The sequence below is a fragment of the Rosa chinensis genome, chromosome 2 (genome assembly GCF_002994745.2).
Source record: "Rosa chinensis cultivar Old Blush chromosome 2, RchiOBHm-V2, whole genome shotgun sequence".
Classification (NCBI taxonomy): domain Eukaryota; kingdom Viridiplantae; phylum Streptophyta; class Magnoliopsida; order Rosales; family Rosaceae; genus Rosa; species Rosa chinensis.
In genome coordinates, this window is record NC_037089.1 from 85,084,234 (window position 1) to 85,104,791 (window position 20,558).

The window sequence follows — 20,558 nt, forward strand, 5'->3', positions numbered from 1 at the left end:
AGGTGTGGCTAATTCTTGTCAAACTTCTTTCATGTGTGAAAATTTTCTTTTAATGCAAGTTTTATCAAATTTTTTATTTATTAAAAGTTATGGAGTCATTCACTTAAAAAGTAAAATTTACTCTAATTAAAATATCAACATAAATTTAGCCAGATGCCTATAGTTACTCGTCCGTTTATTCAAAACAAAAAAAAGTGAAATTTACTCATGTAACTATTATTGACCTATTCTGATTTTCAACAGTAATTAAACTAAGGATGATCAATCTAAGAGTGTTGCTAAGAGTTTTTGTTTACTATATAAACAACAACTTTGTTTACTATATAAACAACAACGTGAATCACTTACCTTCACTTCACCACCATATATAACCAAGGTGGATTCTTTGTATTTGGCATTTGTGATGGCCGGGATTTGTAATTCTGATGTGAATCAAATTGTGCTGCGCGCGTAGGTACTGCTTGGCAGTGAATGTGCTAGGATTTGTGTATTCAGGGATTCAGACCTATGATTTAGTCTATTACTTCACCACATGAAAACATGTAGTGCAGCACCATCTCCGATATTACTGCAATTTCTTGATGGATCAGGCAAGTCACGACTGATCTTTGTCTGAGTAAATTAACAAAAGGCAACCTCTTATCTTAATGCGATATTAATTCTATTATCAATCATCTCACCTAACCTTAGCGCCATGGACACACCACAAGTCCTTATCTCTACTCTATATATTCTCTTGTCAAAGGGTCCACAATCATGAAGCAGGTTCTTCACCAGTGTAATTGATCAATGCTTATTGGTTGAGTATATACTTCTTTTCCTCCCTATTCAATGGAGTAATGTGTTTTTAATTTTATATTCCCCCCCCCCCCCCCCCCCCAAATATACTTCTCTTGAAATTAGTGTCCATTCGTTTTGGAAGAAAATGACTCATTTGGAATTACTATGTACATAACAACTTTAGTGTAATTGCTTTCTTAATTTGACCTTAAGATCTTTTTTTTTTTCAAAATTCGAAGATCTTCTTATAATTAATAACAATTTTTGAGTAGTTTACTCAAGAAATAATCTTCTTTTCATGTAGAACATGATTATTTTTCCCAAAATCTTGATCTTGATCATCAAAAGGACAATACCCAAAAGTTTGAAGTAAGGTTTGTTGCTATTTGAGAAGGCCTACTAGCATCCTCTATTCTGATTACATTTGTAATATATGAAAATTTGGCAGATAATGACCTACCTTGTGATATCGACATCTTCATCAGCAGCGACTCGGGTTGAAGATTGGGAGTTGAATTGGGGCAAAGACAAGTTCCCTGATATGGCACGAGCATCGGTGGCACTATCCTTCCTTGCATTCTTTGCATTTGCCTCTAGCTCTCTCATCTCTGGTTACACCCTTTGTACACTAAAATCTATGTAGTTCAATGTCTACATTCCACGGTTAACCTTTAACTCTGTATTCATAAATTTTGTAATGTACGATCATTTTATATTCCAATTTTGTTGAACTATGAATCATTTCACTTTATTCTAAGAATTGTTTCGTATCATACAAACTTATGTACGTTTATGTTAGATCATATTTTATGGATGATTTACACTGAAGTGTTTGAGAGATAACAGTAAGAGGGCTGACTTTCCTGAATGTTTATTTAGCACTCAAATTCTTAGACTTAACCCCTTGTACATAACCTAGGCATTGAAACTAAAGCAGGGATTAAGCTTTGGGATTGAAGTATGTCTTTAATTAGTTGAAACTATTCAGAAAGACTTGTTCGATCACTCAAGTGTAATGATGAAAATTAGGCGCTTATTAATGTTTAGAGAGATGATATCATATCTTAACACGAATTGTGTTATGCCTCTGTAATGTTTGGTTAGAGGTAGTGCCTCATTCATAGAGGTTCCAAATTAATCATTCGATTGATGAATCTAGAAGCAATCTTTTTTTTGTTTTTTAAATTAAATAGAGGATTAGGCGATATTAGTTCCTCTGCGATAGCCGATTTAGGGTGACTGGCACCCACCCACAATCTCAAATGAAAGGGGGCCATCGCAACCGGGAACCCACCGCCCATCCCTCTATTTTATGTTTTTAATAAAAGAAAAGAAAATACAAGAAGAGAGAGGAGGACATGAACCAAAACCTCTCTGAGAACAAAATGAAGTAAAGTACTCAAAGTGAGCAGTAAGCAATAGTTACAAACTGATGGAAAGAAGGACATGCAGTAACCATGCAAATATATGTGACCACACAGCAACCACATAGATGGAACACACTTATAATTCATCAGCAATCATGCAGCAGAAATCACATAACCCAAACCCACCTTTTCATGAAGTCGATCAAGCACCACAAAATTAGCTAATACGGAAATTCGGTAAACCTTGCAGATTGTGAACAAAGGCAGCCGAAGCACAAGGAGGGCAAGAGTCCCACCAATAATGCCCCTCATGATCCACCCCATAGTTAGCTAAGCAGTCAACTACTTGATTCCATTCTCGATAAATATGTGAAAAACATATCTGCATAGAGGAGAGAATGGTACAACAATTGACCCAATCAACAGATAGACGCCAAGGGACTGAGCAATTATTATTGGCAAGAAAGTGAATTGCTACCGCTGAATCACAGTCAATCTAGAGAGAATTCCATCATTTTCTTGATGCTATTGTAACTGCATGAATAATAGCTTGAAGCTTTGTTTCTAGGGCAGTAGCAATACCCATGGAACCAGCAAAACAACCCATACAATTGCCCAAGTGATCACGAAAAATACCTCCATAGCCAGCAAGCCCTGGCGTCCCACGAGCAGCACCATCAGTATTAACCTTTAATTGAAAAGCACAAGGAGCAAGCCAATTTACTTCATGAATTTGATGTGTTCTTAAGGCTCTACCACTGATTCCAAGAGCACTAAAAATACAAAGCTCATCTACTGAGTTACGCATAATTCCAAAACCCCAAGAGTCAACCTCTCGAATTTGCAGCTTGATAGAGTGAATCAAATAATCAACCGTTAAACGACGCTCATCAAAACGAATAGAATTTCTAGCATTCCAAAGAGAGTAGAAGCCAGCTCCCATCATTTCCCACCAAAGCAATTGCAATTGAGCACCAAAATCATGTTGTAGTGGGTAAGAGAAGAAAGCAGATATATCCAGGAAAAAGTCTTAAACCAAGATAAAATTGCGGACCAGACCTTCATAGAGAAAGAGTACTAAAAAAAAAGGTGGTGGGCTGTCTCAACAGAAGCAATCTTGGTCTGAAAGAGGAAAAAAAGGGGAAAAAAAAAGTATGGTCTAGGCATGTTGGATATGAGTTGCCAGTGGCCCAATGGGCTTGTTCAGCTTAACAACTTCACATGGCTCACTCAACTCACAGAACGGTAGGCCCAGAATTTCATATCTTGCATACTGTACTACGCACTGTTTCAATGAATCTAAAGTTGAAAATCTATCCAAATGCAGTTTCACTAGTTTGTTTGGATAATAATCCATCTAGATGCACTTTCAAGTTTGTCATAAATAGGCAAGCAACCACATGCTTCTCAATTACCAACCACCCAACTCTATAAAGTGCACTCACTAATTTAGTCCCTCTCTGGAAACCTCTTCCCCTAGAAGCTTTACGTTTTGCACTACACCATTCATCAATGGCTGCAGCTCCAAGTGACTCCATACCCTCTCTAATGGGGGCTTGGGTCTATTCAGAGTATGGAAAAACTTCTGATGTTCTGAAGTTTGATCCAAGTGTGGCTGTTCCTGAAATTAAAGAGGATCAGGTGCTGATCAAGGTGGTTGCTGCCTCTCTTAACCCAGTTGATTTCAAAAGGGCTCTTGGTTACTTCAAGGACACTGACTCTCCCCTACCTGTGAGTCACCCTGTTTCCCCTTTCATCTTCCTCAATTGCCTTGCTTTGTTATTTGGATTAAGATTTATATATATTGTCAAACCTTTGGGACTTCTATCCAAAGATGTTATCTTTCTATTTCAGGCAGTGTGAAATATTGTCTGGTGCTGTTTGATCTTTCAATATGGTTGGTCTTTTTTGTTATAAATGACCATATCTTATTGTTTATTTTTCTTTTGGTAGAATGGGAACCCAAGGCCTGATATATCACTATCACCCATGATATCCTCCATTGTTTAAGAAACAAAGACATCAGAAAGTATGAAAGAAGTTACCTTAGGCATGTTTTTTTAAGGAACTTTTATGACCTTAGGCATTTTTCTACTGTATGGGCAAGAAGCTACTTCTGTTAGTTAGTATGCTTCTGTTTAGTCTAATTTGGTTTGCAATTTGCAGACAGTTCCGGGGTATGATCAAATTTCGTCTTTTTTTTTTTTTTTTTTCCTTTCTTTCTGTATAGGAAATTTGTTTAGCTTGTCATTTTCTATTGTAACAAAGAAGCTAACTTTGTTAAGTGTGTTTGTTTATTTATTAATTTTTAATTTGGTTTGCAGACAGTTCCAGGGTATGATGTGGCTGGTGTGGTGGTGAAGGTAGGAAGCCAAGTAACGAAGTTTAAGGTGGGGGATGAAGTATATGGGGATCTCAATGAGACAGCATTGGTGAACCCAAAAAGGTTTGGGTCTTTGGCACAGTACACTGCTGCAGAAGAAAGAATATTGGCTCACAAACCCAAAAACCTGAGCTTTATTGAAGCTGCTAGCCTTCCCTTAGCCATTGAGACTGCCTATGAAGGGCTTGAAAGAGCCGAACTTTCTGCTGGTAAATCCATCCTTGTTTTGGGAGGCGCTGGGGGTGTGGGAACACATATTATTCAGGTACATTCTGATTTCATCATGTTCGGACTTTGTTACAATTTCAGCTTGTAATAATAATTTTGGATTCAAACAATTATAAATAAGAATGTATACTTTTATGTGATGCAGCTGGCAAAGCATGTGTTTGGTGCTTCCAAAGTGGCAGCTACTGCAAGCACTAGGAAACTGGATTTGTTGAGAAGCTTGGGTGCTGATTTGCCTATCGATTACACCAAGGTGAACATTGAAGACCTGCCAGAGAAATTTGATGTAGTGTATGATGCAGTTGGTAAGAATCTTCTATTCCCTTGTTGTCTCAGATTTTTTTTTTTTTTTGCGAGTATAGTTATCTTTTCTGTGCTGATCTTTCGTATATCAATGGAAACCTAAATATAACAACTGTTGATAGAGAGCGAAGATTTATCAAGGATAAACAGGCACCTGTCAAGTACTGAAATTGATCAAACATTTAAATGTGGAGATAATCTAATATGGTTTAGTAGCAATGAATGAATTAGAACACTTTAGTGACTGATGTTATATATTGTAATTGCAAAACGAAAACAGGGGAGACTGACAAGGCTGTAAAGGCGGTGAAAGAAGGCGGGAAGATAGTAACAATAGTAGGTCCAGCAACGCCACCAGCTATCATATTTGTGCTTACCTCTAGAGGGTCTATCTTGGAGAAACTGAAGCCTTACTTGGAGGGTGGGAAGGTGAAGCCAGTGCTTGATCCCACAGGTCCATATCCCTTTTCTAAAGTTGTGGAAGCATTTGGTTACCTTGAGAGTTCCAGAGCTACAGGAAAGGTGGTTGTATATCCCATCCCATGAGGTTGATACTGTATGTGTAGATGATCTATGACTCTAAATGCAAATCGACTCTATTTCCGTCCTTGTATGTCTGCAGCAGTATGTTTTAATCTTGAAGACTTGTAACAATGAGTGCTCAATAAATTGTCATTTTGTAGCGTTTGCTTCATGACTAGTTGCTAGAGGATTCTCAGTCAGTGATTTAAGTTTTTGGTACACATAACCACTGCAAGTGGCCTAGTGGTTCTTGCCTAGTTGGGTGTGCTCCCCAACCTAGGTTCGAATCCCGAAGCTGTCAAAGTGGCCAGGCACTGTGCTGCAATGCACAGTTGGAGCATTTCACATGCGCCGAAGGGGTTTATCTTGGGCCTAGGAAGCCTTTGGGTTCCCCTTGACAAAGTCAAAAAAAAAAAAAAAAAAAAAAAAAAAAAAGTTTTTGGTACACATAATTGGACCCTAGAAATTCGTACTTCTTTATAATTAACTTCAAGAGATAGTGTGACTAAAATTCTTAATGCACAGTCACAATTGGCATGAAAATTCATACATCAAACCGAAGACAGATCATTCAAACCTTGGATGATATGGTCACGGCTTACGTTCATTTCGTTTTTTCACAATTGTCACTGCTTACGTTCATACAACAATTTTGAATTTGGACAATGATCCATCTAGATGCATACCTCCCATGATAAGATGGCAGCTTACACATTTTTCTTAACTTTCACCCTATTAGTTCTATAAAGCGCACTCTGGAAACGTCTGCCACTGCAAGCTTTACTTTTTGCCCTACATCAATCATCAATGGCTGCAGCTCCAAGTGAGTACATACCCTCTGTATATGGGGCTTGGGTCTATTCAGAGTATGGAAAAACTGCAAATGTTCTGAAATTTGATCCAAATGTGGCTGTTCCTGAAATTAAAGAGGACCAGGTGCTGATCAAGGTGGTTGCTGCTTCTCTTAACCCACTGGATTCCAGAAGGGCTCTTGGTCTCTACAAGGACATAGAGGGTGATACTACCTTACCTGTGAGTCACCCTAATCTTTCTCCTCTCATTTTCCAATGCTTACTTTTCTTTTCTTTTTTTTCTTTTTGGGGTAAAATTTCGTATTTTTAATCATTTAGGAAATTAAAGCAGAAGATGGTATCATTCTCTTTCTTGCAGGGTGAGATGTTGTTGTCTCTATGTAGTTGTCTGTTTTCATAAAAGATCATATCTCATTGTTATACCTATGAATAAAAAAGACATCAGAAAGTAGAAAAGAAATTACTTTAGGCATGTTATTGAACTTCTGTTACCTTTGACTTTTCTCTAGTGTATCAAAAGAAGTTACTTTTGTTTGTATGCTTGTCAAATTTTCACTCAATTGGTTTGCAGATGATTCCAGGGTATGATCACATTTCATTAAACTTTTTTTCTGTGGGAGATTTTTTTTTACCTTGAGATTTTTCTACTACAACAGAAGAAGTTACCTTTGTTTATTTGTTCATTTTCAATTTGGTTTGCAGACAATTCCAGGGTATGATGTGGCTGGTGTGGTGGTGAAGGTAGGAAGCCAAGTGCAGAAGTTTAAAGTGGGGGATGAAGTGTATGCTTGTTTGAGTAATAGCAATGAGATTCCCCAATATCATGCTAAGAATAGCCATGGGGATCTCAATGAGAAAGCATTGGTGAAACCAAACAGGCTGGGGTCTTTGGCAGAGTACACTGCTGCAGGAGAAACCATGTTGGCTCTCAAACCCAAAAATCTGAGCTTTATTGAAGCTGCTGGCCTTCCCTTAGCTATTGAGACTGCGTATGGAGCGCTTGAAAGAACGGAGCTTTCGGCTGGTAAATCCGTCCTTGTTTTGGGAGGCTCTGGGGGTGTTGGAACACATGTGATTCAGGTACATTCCGATTTCATGATGCTTGAACTTTGTTACAGTTTCAGTGTCCAATACTAATTTTGGCTTCAGAGTAATTGAGAATATATACTTTTATGTGAGACAGCTAGCTAAACATGTTTTTGGGGCATCCAAAGTAGCAGCTACTGCAAGCACTAAAAAACTGGATTTGTTAAGAAGCTTGGGTGCGGATTTGGCTATTGATTACACCAAGGAAAACATCGAAGACCTGCCAGAGAAATTTGATGTAGTCTATGATGCAGTTGGTAAGATTCTTCTACTCCATTGTTGTTTGAATAAGCTCGCTTGCACGGAGCTATTTTAGTCATCTTTTCTGTGCTGATATTTTGATAATTTGATTGTCAACAAATAGCTGATTAGAACAGTTCTAAGATGATAGAGGTGTAGATTTATCTTGTATTCATACTGAAACAATCAAATGTACTAGTCAATGGGGTTATCACCTAATGATTTGCCCGGAATGAATGAATTGGACTATGGTGACTGATATGATATATTGTATTTGCAAAACAAAACAGGGCAGACTGACAAGGCAGTGAAGGCGGTGAAGGAAGGTGGGAAGGTAGTGACAATAGTCATAGGTCCAGTAACTCCTCCGGCGTTCAGATTTGTGCTCACCCCTACAGGGTCTATCTTGGAGAAACTGAAGCCTTACTTGGAGAGCGGGAAGGTGAAGCCAGTACTTGATCCCACAGGTCCATATCCCTTTTCTAAAGTTGTTGAAGCACTTGGTTACCGTGAGACTTCTAGAGCTACAGGAAAGGTGGTTGTGTACCCTATCCCATGAGATTGAGACTTGCTGTGTCTATATTAATCTAGGATTCTATTAAAGATTGAGTCCATTTTTACTGTGTATGCAGCAGTTGCTTGAAGACTTGTAATACGGGGATGTAGGAGATGCTTGTTTAATATGTAGAATAAGAGCTTCTTTACTTTCTTTGCTGTTTGCTTTGTTCCTACTAAACCTATAGTTATTGTTTTGTATTTGCTGTATGATACTTGCTAGAGGATCCTCAGTCGGAAATCAAATTTGATAAGTTTTTGGAAGACATGTTGGTACACTAAATGATTTAACTTCAGGAGCTAAGGTGTCTAGATGCATTGTCAAAACACTCAAAATCGAAACGTAGGACCACTTCGGCCTAAAAACAAAAAAATTGAAACCTTAAACAAAATATATATGCCAGGCCAGGGACCTTATCCATGCAAGTGGGGCTAATATGGACATATCGATGCAAGTGAGGCTATAGCACATGAAAAAAATATGATTTTGTTGTAGTAAATAGGTAAAATGTCTATATCATGGAGTATGCACTTAAGAAGTGGAGAATGTGTGGTTTGTATGGATTGCACATTGAGAGGTAGAGAAATTGTGTAGCAAATATACTAATGTATGTAGGGCAAATTTACACTACTTTGTAACCCTATATAAACCCCCTCAATATGAGAAGAAGACTCACCAATTCACTCTTCAGTTTCTCTGAAACACGTTATCAGCACGAAATCGCTCTAGAATTAGAATCGAAATCGATTAGAGTAGTGAAAGTTCTTGATCCGAACTAGGTCATTTTACCAACCTTACAAGAAACCCCCAAATCCTATCACATATCAAAGCCCTTGATCCCAGAAGCTCAGAACCGGTTTCAGAACCCCCAGAACCGGCCGGAAACCTGCCGAACCGGCTGCCGGAAGTTCTGAACCGCTGTCAGTGTGCTGCCGAGCCCCTGCCGAGTGCTGCCGAGCCCCTGCCGAAGTGCTGCCGAGCCCCTGCCGAAGTGCTGCCGACAGCCCCTGCCTACCCCCTGCAGACCCCCTGCGCAGCAGCTGCCGAGTATCTGCCGAGCCCCTGCCTACCCCCTGCCTACCCCCTGCGCAGCAGCTGCCGAGCATCTGCCGAGGCCCTGCGCAGCAGCTGCCGAGCACCTGCCGAGCACCTGCCGAGCAGCCTGCCTAGCACCTGCGCAGCAGCTGCCGAGCTGCTGCCGAGCAGCTGTCGACACATCTGTCGAGCGACTTTCCGACAACTTTCCGGCGACTTTCCGACAACTTTCCGGCGACTTTTCCGGCGACTTTCCGGACACTTTTCCGGCGACTTTCCGGACACTTTTCCGGCGACTTTCCGGACACTTTTCCGGCGACTTTTCGGACACTTTTCCGGCGACTTTCGGGACACTTTTCCGGCGACTTTCGGAACACTTTTCCGGCGACTTTCGGACACTTTTCCGGCGACTTTCGGGACACTTTTTCCGGTCAATTCTTAAGGTAAACTTTTCTAAAAGTTCCCGTTTTTGAAGTTTTTATTACTTTTCTCTTCTTTTCACGGGGACTTCCAACATCCCTTATTCTACCCCCCTTTCTTCTTCATAGGGGAGACCAAAAATGCCGAACTGTGGGGGTTCGTGCTCACTCCAAGCTTGGAGCTTGTAGAGTCCTCCAAACTTAGAATTTGTTGAGAAGAAAACAATCGACCACATACATCATTGTTTCGATTTAATCCAAAACCCCTCTTGGAATCAAGATTTTCTTGGAAGCGACTACGCTCAGAAAATCCCTAATTTCTTGAAAGCGATTACGCTCAGAAAGTTTATAGTTTTTCGTGGTAGCCTTTTTCGCTCCGAAACTAACCCTATTTTCTTGTTGTTCTTCAGGATGAGTAACCTGAACAAGTTGAGCTTCAACCCACTAGGGACAACAGGCGCAGGATACCACAGGTGGATCCGTGATATGCGCCAGCATCTTAAGGCTGATGGGATCCTGAGTACGATCCAAGAGCCGAGTCAGGACGTGCTTACTCCTCAACAAGCTCTTGCTTTTGAAGCAAATAGAGCAAAGAGAGAGGCTAATGAAGCAAAAGCCATCATTCTCATGACAAGGCACATGAATGACGCGCTCCAAAATGAGTACCTCAATGAGGAAGACCCAAGAAAGCTATGGGTAGAACTCGAGCAGCGTTTTGGCAACGTCCGTGATTCCCTGCTTCCCGACTTAGAAGAGAGATGGCAAAGCCTCCGCTTCTGTGATTTCAAGACAGTTCTTGACTACAATTCGGAAGCACTTCGTATCAAGTCTATGATGGAATTCTGTGGACATCAAATCACTGATACGATGTTGATCGAGAAAACTCTCTCTACCTTCCCTGTCTCTGCATTAATGATAGCTAAAAACTATCGAATTGATATCAATGCTAGACGCATCACAAGATTTCATGAGCTAATTGGTGTCATGAACGTAGCTGAAAAGCACGACAACATACTTGTGAAGAACTATAACTCTAGACCCGTGGGAACCAAGTCAATTCCGGAGTCTAATTATAGTCGCACCTCCAAGGGAGGACGCAAGGAGCGAAACCCTAAAAGAAGGGATAATTATGGACGTTCAGGTCCATATTCTCGCCCTAAAGAGGAAGGAAACCGCCAAGATAGGCGTGCACGGAACCGTGGAGGTAAACGTGTGAAGAGAGAGCGAGGCCAAGCCTCCGGTTATGGTGGTAACACCACCAATGGAAACAACCGTTTTCAAAGTGCTCCTAAAGCACCTCGATCAAGGGAACCTGACCATAATGATGCTTGTCTCCGATGTGGACTACCTGGACATTGGGCAAGGGCATGTAAAGCATCCCAGAATGTTGCAAACGCGTACAAAATGTATCGTGAAGCAAGGGAGGCAAATTACATGGAACAAGAAGATCAAGATGGCAATCTCGATCTAAGGGTGGAAGACGACAAAAATCAAAACCCAGAAACTGGCGATTTTGATTAAGTCTTTTCATTTTCCAAGAGATGTAGGCAATCGCCACATTATCCTATAGTAGATGCCAATGGGATTAATCTTTCTTCAAAAGTAGGCGTACTCAATGTAATTGTGATGTCTAGGAAGGTTTTGAGATAATTGGTACTTAAGCGAGCCTTTGCTCCACCAACATCTCTCTACTCACCTGGTCACCTTTGCATTGGAATTACCGAAAGAAGTTAGACGACTACCATTGCTTTGCATTAACTAAGTTTATTGGATTACGCTTTCTTTGATGAAATAAATGATGATGTAATTCCGTTTGGCTTATTAATAAAAGTTGAGTTCTTTCCTTTATGACTCCTTTTTAATTACGAGCTTTTCTCTTAAGGAATGGATGAACTACAATGTCTCGCAGATAGTGCGACTACGCACACCATTCTACGACATAGGCAATTATTCTTGGAGATGTTGCCTACATATTCCACTATGACTACGATGGCTGGGCCATCAGGTTTAGTTCAAGGACATGGAATGGCCCAATTCCTATTGCCAAATGGCACCTTGATTAAAGTCGCTGAAGCTCTCTATGCTCCTAAGGCAAATCGAACCTTATTGAGCTTTAAAGATTTAAGAGCCAACGGATTCCATGCGGAAACGCATACTGAGAACGGAAAAGAGTTCCTTTGCATTACTTCTAATGATTGCGGACGAAAGCGCATCTTAGAGAAACTTATGTGTCAATCTAGTGGACTTTATGTCACTACAATTCGACCAATTGAATCCAATAATGTCATAAGAGAAGATCTCTTGGATTCTGACACATATTGGCTTTGGCATGACCGACTAGGGCACCCTGGTCGTGATATGATGCTCCGTATACTAAAGACTTCACACGGACATCCATTCTTCAGAGTGAGAAGAAGCAAGAATCGAGAATTGATTCCTGGACTTAACAAGACCGCAACAATTGCAGCATCTGGTGCTGCAGCCGTCTTGGGGCGCCATAAGGCTGGCCAAGTCCCATGTGATGACACCAACCATGAGCATAACGCCATGATTGTTCCTCCAAATAGCTACAATGCCATAGAAGGAGATGTAGTCACACATTTTGCTTCTAATAGCGCTACAGACGCTCAGGCCCAACCAAAATCCTCATTGGTTGCTTCTAAGGCCCCTCGCTCATTTTGCAAAGCCTGTTCCTTCGGGAAATTAGGACCGAGACCATCCTACGCAAAGGATCCTAAAATACTCATTCCGTTCTTACAGAGAATCCAAGGGGATATCTGTGGACCAATTCAACCATCATGCGGACCTTTCAAATACTTTATGGTATTGGTTGATGCGTCGACACGCTGGTCACATGTCGCGCTGTTGTCCACTCGAAATGCTGCTTATGCTAAACTCCTCGCCCAGATTATCCGTCTACGGGCTCACTACCCTGACCATCCAATTAAGTCAATTCGACTTGATAATGCTGGGGAGTTTACATCGAAAACATTCGATGACTATTGCATGTCACTGGGGATTGATGTAGAACATCCAGTTCCCCATGTTCATACCCAAAATGGTCTCGCAGAAGCGGCTATCAAACGACTACAAATGATAGCACGGACATTGGTAATGCACACTAATCTCCCTGTTTCTGCTTGGGGATATGCAATATTACATGCAGCGACGCTAATTCGTCTACGACCCACTGCAACCCAATCTTACTCTGCGTTACAGCTAGTGACTGGGTACGAGCCTAATATCTCGCACTTACGCATTTTTGGGTGTACTATTTATGTGCCTATTACGCCGCCACAGCGTACTAAGATGGGTCCACAACGACGAATAAGCATTTATGTTGGATATGAATCTCCAACTATCGTCCGCTATCTTGAACCCTTGACAGGCGATCTCTTTACCGCTAGATTTGCGGATTGTCACTTTGATGAGACAGTCTTCCCATCATTAGGGGGAGATAAGAACACAAATGTTCAACAGGAACGACAGGAATTGTCGTGGTCTGTCCCCACTATGTCTCATCTCGATCCCCATACCGCACAGTCCGAACTTGAAGTGCGAAGAATAATCGAGCTCCAGAACGTAGCAGACACTCTGCCTGATGCGTTTTCTGATATTGCTAAAGTGACGAGATCACACATACCTGCTGCAAACGTGCCTGCAAGGATTGATGTCCCGAATAATGGACATAACGCCACTCCTATAACGCTAGGAGATGGCACCATTGCTCAACATGGCAATAATGTGGCATCTATGGCTGCAGGTCCCGCAAGGAAGCGCGGTAGACCGATTGGTTCGAAGGATACTCGCCCTAGAAAAAGAGCGAATGAGGCACAAATAAATCCTTTGATCATCGATACTCAAAATCCGTCCCATGAGAATGTTCAGGATTATGGTTATGTCCAAGAGACATCATTGGGGGACGCCTCAGTGTCAGAACCTATCCATGAGAACATAGAGATCTCTGTAAATTACACTAGTGTACATGGGACGTGGGAAAGAAACTCCATCATCATTGATGATGTATTCGCGTATTCAGTGGCGCGTGAGATTATTGAGACCGATGACATCGAACCACGCTCCGTTGATGAATGTCAACGTAGAGCTGATTGGCCAAAATGGAAAGATGCGATCCAGGCAGAACTTGATTCTCTAACGAAAAGAAAGGTATTTGGCAAAATTGTACCAATACCACCCAACACCAAACCAGTTGGTCACAAATGGGTATTCGTTAGAAAGCGTAATGAGAAAAACGAGATTGTAAGATACAAAGCTCGTCTCGTGGCGCAAGGCTTCTCACAACGCCCTGGAATCGACTACGAGGAGACCTACTCTCCCGTAATGGACGTTATTACGTTCCGCTACCTTGTCAGTTTGGTAGTTTCCGAAAAACTGAACATGCAGCTTATGGATGTGGTTACTGCATATCTATATGGGGATCTAGATACAGAGATATACATGAATATTCCAGATGGAATTCAACTACCCAAATCAAGTGGCTCTAATCCACGGAGCGCGTTTGCAATTAGATTGAAACGCTCACTATATGGATTAAAACAATCCGGACGGATGTGGTATAACCGTCTAAGTGACTACTTGATTGGTAAGGGATATGTCAATAACGAACTATGCCCATGTGTGTTCATAAAAAGGACAAGTTCCGGATTTTCAATAGTAGCGGTTTATGTCGATGACATGAACATAATTGGCACCCTTAAAGAGTTAAGGGAAACCGCTGAACACTTGAAATCCGAGTTTGAGATGAAAGATCTTGGGAAAACACGGTTTTGTCTCGGTTTAGAACTTGAGCACCGTAGAGATGGTATCCTGATTCATCAATCAGCTTATACCCAAAAGATGCTTAGGCGTTTCAACACTGACAAAATTAAGCCTTCAAGCACCCCAATGGTCGTCCGTAGTCTTGATCCAAAGAAGGATCCATTTCGTCCAAAAGATGACGATGAAGAAGTGCTAGAGGCAGAAGTGCCCTACCTAAGTGCAATAGGTGCATTATTGTACTTAGCACAATGCACGAGACCAGACATCTCATTCGCTGTGAACTTGCTAGCTAGATATAGCTCTGCGCCAACACGACGCCATTGGACTGGTGTTAAAGATATCTTTCGATACCTAAGTAGTACGATCGATATGGGCTTGTTCTATCCCTACAGAAAGAAGATGGATTCGGACCCATCAAGTGTCAGGAACGCCACACATGGTGGATTGCGTTCCCTCTCCCCATCCCAAAACGATATAAGTGTTTTGGAAGGTTTTGCTGATGCTGGGTACCTCTCTGACCCACACAAAGGTCGCTCCCAAACTGGTTATGTTTTCACCATGGGAAAAACCGCGATATCTTGGAGGTCTACAAAGCAGACCCTAGTCGCTACCTCTTCAAATCATGCAGAGATTATTGCTCTTCACGAAGCAGTTCGTGAATGTATATGGCTTCGATCCATAGTTACGCATGTTCGAAGCAATTGTGGTTTGAAGTCTACCACAGATGAGCCAACGAGCATTTATGAAGATAATGCTGCTTGCATTGAACAAATGAAGCAAGGTTACATCAAAGGCGACAACACCAAGCACATATCGCCCAAATTCTTCTACAATCAGCAACAACAGAAGCTCCTCAAGATCAAGGTGAACCAGGTTCGATCTGAGGACAATGTGGCAGACTTGTTCACTAAGTCATTGCCCAAATCCACGTTCGAGAAACATGTGGCAAGAATTGGCTTGCGGAAATTATCTGAACTCCCATGATCGTTGTCATCAGGGGGAGGCACAGACATCAGGGGGAGATGTCTACATGTTCGTCTCAAAAGCGTGAAGGGTGTGTTGTGCTCTTTTTCCCTTTCGACCGAGGTTATTTTTATCCCACTGGGTTTTTGTTACTCGGCAAGGTTTTTAATGAGGCAACAAGAGAAGCACCATGTTATCCAGAAACAAACTCCACACTCAACGCGCGTTGTGCTCTTTTTCTCCTTCGACCAAGGTTGTTTTTCCCACAGGGTTTTATTACTTGGCAAGGTTTTTAACGAGGCAAATTAGAAGCGCACCTCCAAGACAATACTACTGACATGATATATCCAAGGGGGAGTGTTGTAGTAAATAGGTAAAATGTCTATATCATGGAGTATGCACTTAAGAAGTGGAGAATGTGTGGTTTGTATGGATTGCACATTGAGAGGTAGAGAAATTGTGTAGCAAATATACTAATGTATGTAGGGCAAATTTACACTACTTTGTAACCCTATATAAACCCCCTCAATATGAGAAGAAGACTCACCAATTCACTCTTCAGTTTCTCTGAAACAGATTTCACATTAAAATGATGTCTCAAACCCGGTATAACGAATCTCGGAAGTCATAACTTTATCCTGTAACATATACGAGTTAGTATATCTTAATTATATATTTATTTATTTATTGATCGAAAAAGCTCAGCCAAATATTGTATCTTGGAACCAGTATCAAAACGATACACCCAAATATAAATTATTATATATTTATTAAAAGAAAAACAAGCAAGCATGCATATGTAAATCTACTATACTAATCAGACATAAATATTAAAGTTACATGACATTTTCTACAATAATTTATAATGACTTAATTATTCTCAATCTTATTATTTGAGTCACGATACTTTTATTAGTTGTGGAGACTAGGTTAAAGCGATGGAATTATGTACTGTGATCGTCATCACCGCTGATGCTCTCAATTGCATTTTTTTTGAAAGCCGAATGACCTAGCCGAATGTAGTATAAAATGTTAAACCACTTTTAATTCCACCAATTTAATTGTAACATGAAAAATTAATTTAGTCTTTGTATACACCAATTCAAATGTTAGAAGCCGTTATTGAGAGTTGATTAGGGGAAAAAAAAAATAAAGAACAATAGACCAAAGAAGAGTTTAACTGATTTATTACTGCATCAGTTACTATCAATCTTTAGGGAAAAATGCACCAACAGTGTCCAGACACTGTGAGGACTGTCAAAATGATACCTAAACTTACAAAGTTATCAATGTGATACCTGGACTCATTTTTTCGTATCAACATCATACCTACGACCAAATTCCGTCACAGAATCGTTAAATTTAAGGGTAAAATTGTCTTATTACAAATTTTTATTTAAAAAAAAAAAACATAAGAAATTTTTTTATTTCCTCTCTCTCTCCTCTCACTCTCCTTCTCTCCTCGCCAACACCAGACCACACCAGTCGATCAGTTCAACCAACACCACCGCCGCACCCATCGAGCCCATTCCCTTTCTCGATCTCCAGCGAAACCCTTCTTCTTCCTCATGGTCCTATTCTTCTTCACCCTTGTCCTTTTCAGCAATGGGCCGGGCAACCTAACCCCCTGCATCCTCGTTTTCCAGACCTTCGTCGACATCGTCGGCCTTTGACTTCACTCTCAATTCGCTGGCCTACAATTGCCTCTGATTAAACCCAAAATCCCCGGCTTAGCTCAGAGGGACGACCAATTCAGTTATGGGGCTTCACCCATTCACACACTCTCTTCGCCCAATGGGTTTTGGTCCAAGCATTGCGACGACGTCAACTACAATCAGCTCCAGAAGGTACTCAAATTGATTGGAAATTATTGAATATATGCTTGCCCAATGGGTTTGAGATTGGTATGGATCACTTTTGTGTGTTGTGTTTCGTTTGATGAGTTTTATGGGTGATTAGAGTTTGAATTGGATCTTATAATTTGATGGAGGGGTTGTTGAGTTTCTTTATGTGTGGTTGTTGATGTCGGGAATGACGGAGAGGTTGTTCATGTGGTTGTTGATGGTATGGAGGTGGTGTTGCAGGTCGGGAGTGACGGAGAGAATGGTGGGGTGGGATTGGAGCTGTGATTTGAGAGTGGAGGGCTGGCGGGGTCTGAGTTTCTGATCAATGGTGTATACAAGGGGGTCGGAGGAGAGAACAAGAGTGGTGGTGGCTAAGCCGTCGGCAGCGGCGGGGGTGAACTTGGACGAGCAGGGTGAGGAGGTGCCTGCTGTGATTCACCGTGGCCGTAATTGCTTACGGCGGCGCCGGTGTTCTTCAAGGCCATGACATAGTCGAAATGGCCCGCTACTGAGATGATTTGAATCTTGATGATTCAAATCAGGGGAGGAACTCCGAAGAAGAAACCAAAAAAGAAGAAGAAGAAAGAAAGAAATAAAGAAAGAAGGAATAAATAAATAAAGAAGAAAGAAAGAAAGAAGAAAGAAAGAAATAAAGAAAGAAAGAAAGAATGAAATAAAGAAAGAGAAAAAAAAACTTTTGAGGGTAAATCGGTCTTTTTGTCTTCATTAAGTAACTCACGTGCGTGGCACGTGCAAAATTTAACGATTCCGTAACGGAATTTGGTCGTAGGTACGATGTTGATACGAAAAAATGAGTCCAGGTATCACATTGATAACTTTGTAAGTTCAGGTATCATTTTGACAGTCCTGACAGTGTCCGGACACTATTGGTGCATTTTTCCCAATTCAAATGTTAGAAGCCGTTATTGAGAGTTGATTAGGGGAAAAAAAAATAAAGAACAATAGACCAAAGAAGTGTTTAACTGATTTATTATTATATCAGTTACTATCAATCTTTATGATAAAGAGAATTAATACTGTTTAAATCCGTACCCCCGCTTCTTAGCCTTTTCTTTGGCTGCCTCTTTAGCCTTTTCTCCGGCTTCTTTTTTGGCGATTAACGCCAACAACCGGGCTAAATACTCTAGGCCTTGTTTCTGGTCATTGTAAACCTACAAAGAAAACGATATCAATGAACCCCAAACTAGGGCTGTCACTCGGTCGGTTCGAATTGGTTGTAGGTATTACCAACTTCAAAACTAAAGTTTTTGCTTTCAAAATTGAGCTACCAATTACCAACCAAAATTTTCGGTTTTTAATCATATCTACCAAATTCGGTATTACCAACTTTAGAACAGATAATTCTTTGTTATAAAAAAATTAGGTTTTTCAATTTTATAACCGTAAACTTTGTATTCATCTACTAATCATAGCTTTCTTTTGTATATATGACATCAAATTTTAGCCATTTTCAATAAAACTAGGTTATTTAACCATCTTGGACTAGGTTACTCAAAATACATGTACTATTAATTAATGTAGTATTATGAAAACTTTTATGTTTATTTTTTAATATACATGTATGTGTATTGAAAATCATAGTATATAAAGCTAATATTTAGATAATCGGTAGATTCGGTATTTACCAAAACCAAACCAACTTTTTCTGTAATTTTCGATTTCTGTTTTATCGGTCTCGGTTACCAAAAAGTCAGTTTACCAAACCTAAAGTATCAGTTGGTATTGGGTTAGTTTGGTAATTACCAAACCAAGTGGCAGCCCTATGCCCCTACCCCTAGGGATGGCAATGGGGCGGGTTGGGGATGGGGATCACAATATCATCCCCATCCCCGGGGTCATTTTCTACCCCCATCCCCGCCCCAATCCCCAATAAAAATATATTGGATATTCCCCGTCCCCATCCCCATTGGGGACTAAACCTCCAAACCCGCCCCAAATCCCCAATAAGAATTTAATAAATAAAATAAATTTTTTCTCAGATTGCCTTTTTTAAAATCAAAATCTACAACAAATGAATTTAAAATATGATTAAATTCATAAATCATAATTCAGTTAGTGCAAAAGTCAAAACACCATTAAAGTAATTGTGTAGCCATTCAAGTAAAGTAGTAAATGTATATATTTGTGATTTATATTATAAAAAAAAAATTAAAAAAAAAAAATATATATATATATATATATAAGTTAAATATATGTATATATTATTAGGGCGGGTTTGGGGATGAGGATCACAATACCATCCCCGCCCCATCCCCATTTGTCCCCGAATTCTCCCCCCATTAGGGGCTAATATCCAATGGAGCTCCGCCCCGCTGGGGATTTTTGTCATCCCTACCAACCCCAAACTTATATATATATATATATATATATATATATATATCAGTTTGGGGTTCATTGATATCGTTTTCTTTGTAGGTTTACAGTATATTCATACACACACACACACACACTAGTGAGGGATCATTTTTTTTTGTCATTTTAAGAGATCACTCATTAGACCCGCATTTTGATTACATATTCACATCTTAACTGTTCAGTTTTTAGGTATATATGAGTAGATCATCTATGCAAATTTTTAGCCAAATTGATAATCATTAAGGCATTTATAACTGCGATATACAATTATGAACACGAACCGTTCAAGTTGGATAGGTTCAGTTTGTCCATTGATTTCAATACCTTAAAGATCATCTTTGGCTGAAAATTTGTAGAAATAATGATCTACACATTAAAACCTAAAAACTGAACGGTCGAGATACCAAAACACAATCAAAAAGTGGATCCCACAAGGGATCCCTTAGTGGAAGGGCCATATATATATATACATACATGGAGCCGTTGTTAGCATTGAAGCCACCCTCAAGTGCAAGAGGTCACTACAACAAAAGTCCTCATTTCCGACGAAGATTTCCGACAGCACAGAATTGCCCTCGCAAAAAAAAACTCCTTTTTCAACCATAAAAAATGGTCGTCATAAATGTTTTGTCAAAATATATTTTATTTCCGAGGGACAATATGCTATAGGAAAAGAGTTCCAATTTCGTAGGAAAAACAAAAAAATTGCGGGACCTTTTGGTGCCAGTATTATTTTTGACAAGATTTTGTGTTATCGGTAATGATAGACCTATTTCTGAGAGGCAGTTGACTTTGTCATAAATGATTTCTTAATTTCAAGGGCAACAAAGTACCCTCGGTAATGAACAAAGTATTTCCGACGGCT

At 40.2% G+C, this 20,558-nt stretch overlaps 2 protein-coding genes across 3 annotated transcripts; both read left to right on the forward strand.

Moving 5' to 3' along the window:
- Positions 1-3,536: 3,536 nt before the first annotated feature.
- LOC112186063 (2-methylene-furan-3-one reductase) lies at positions 3,537-5,755 on the forward strand. The gene is made up of 4 exons (XM_024324410.2): positions 3,537-3,878; positions 4,472-4,795; positions 4,904-5,063; positions 5,342-5,755. The coding sequence occupies exons 1-4, from the start codon at positions 3,660-3,662 to the stop codon at positions 5,605-5,607; spliced, it is 969 nt and encodes a 322-aa protein (XP_024180178.1). The 5' UTR covers positions 3,537-3,659; the 3' UTR covers positions 5,608-5,755.
- Positions 5,756-6,076: 321 nt separating this feature from the next.
- On the forward strand, positions 6,077-8,457 carry LOC112186062 (2-methylene-furan-3-one reductase). 2 transcript variants are annotated; one of them, XM_024324409.2, is made up of 4 exons: positions 6,077-6,615; positions 7,098-7,475; positions 7,579-7,738; positions 8,012-8,457. In XM_024324409.2, the coding sequence occupies exons 1-4, from the start codon at positions 6,391-6,393 to the stop codon at positions 8,278-8,280; spliced, it is 1,032 nt and encodes a 343-aa protein (XP_024180177.1). In that variant the 5' UTR covers positions 6,077-6,390; the 3' UTR covers positions 8,281-8,457. The 2 variants fall into 2 exon arrangements, with proteins under 2 accessions (XP_024180177.1, XP_040370316.1); XM_040514382.1 differs by lacking the exon at positions 6,077-6,615 and adding an exon at positions 6,768-6,977.
- Positions 8,458-20,558: the final 12,101 nt, after the last annotated feature.

Bases quoted from the DNA above. Each gene is read 5' to 3' on its own strand.
- LOC112186063 (XM_024324410.2), top strand. From the start codon at position 3,660: ATGGCTGCAGCTCCAAGTGACTCCATACCCTCTCTAATGGGGGCTTGG. The intron at 4,796-4,903 runs GTACATTCTGAT...TATGTGATGCAG, and splicing joins TGGGAACACATATTATTCAG to CTGGCAAAGCATGTGTTTGG. The intron at 5,064-5,341 runs GTAAGAATCTTC...AAACGAAAACAG, and splicing joins TGTAGTGTATGATGCAGTTG to GGGAGACTGACAAGGCTGTA.
- LOC112186062 (XM_024324409.2), top strand. From the start codon at position 6,391: ATGGCTGCAGCTCCAAGTGAGTACATACCCTCTGTATATGGGGCTTGG. The intron at 6,616-7,097 runs GTGAGTCACCCT...TTTGGTTTGCAG, and splicing joins AGGGTGATACTACCTTACCT to ACAATTCCAGGGTATGATGT. The intron at 7,476-7,578 runs GTACATTCCGAT...TATGTGAGACAG, and splicing joins TTGGAACACATGTGATTCAG to CTAGCTAAACATGTTTTTGG.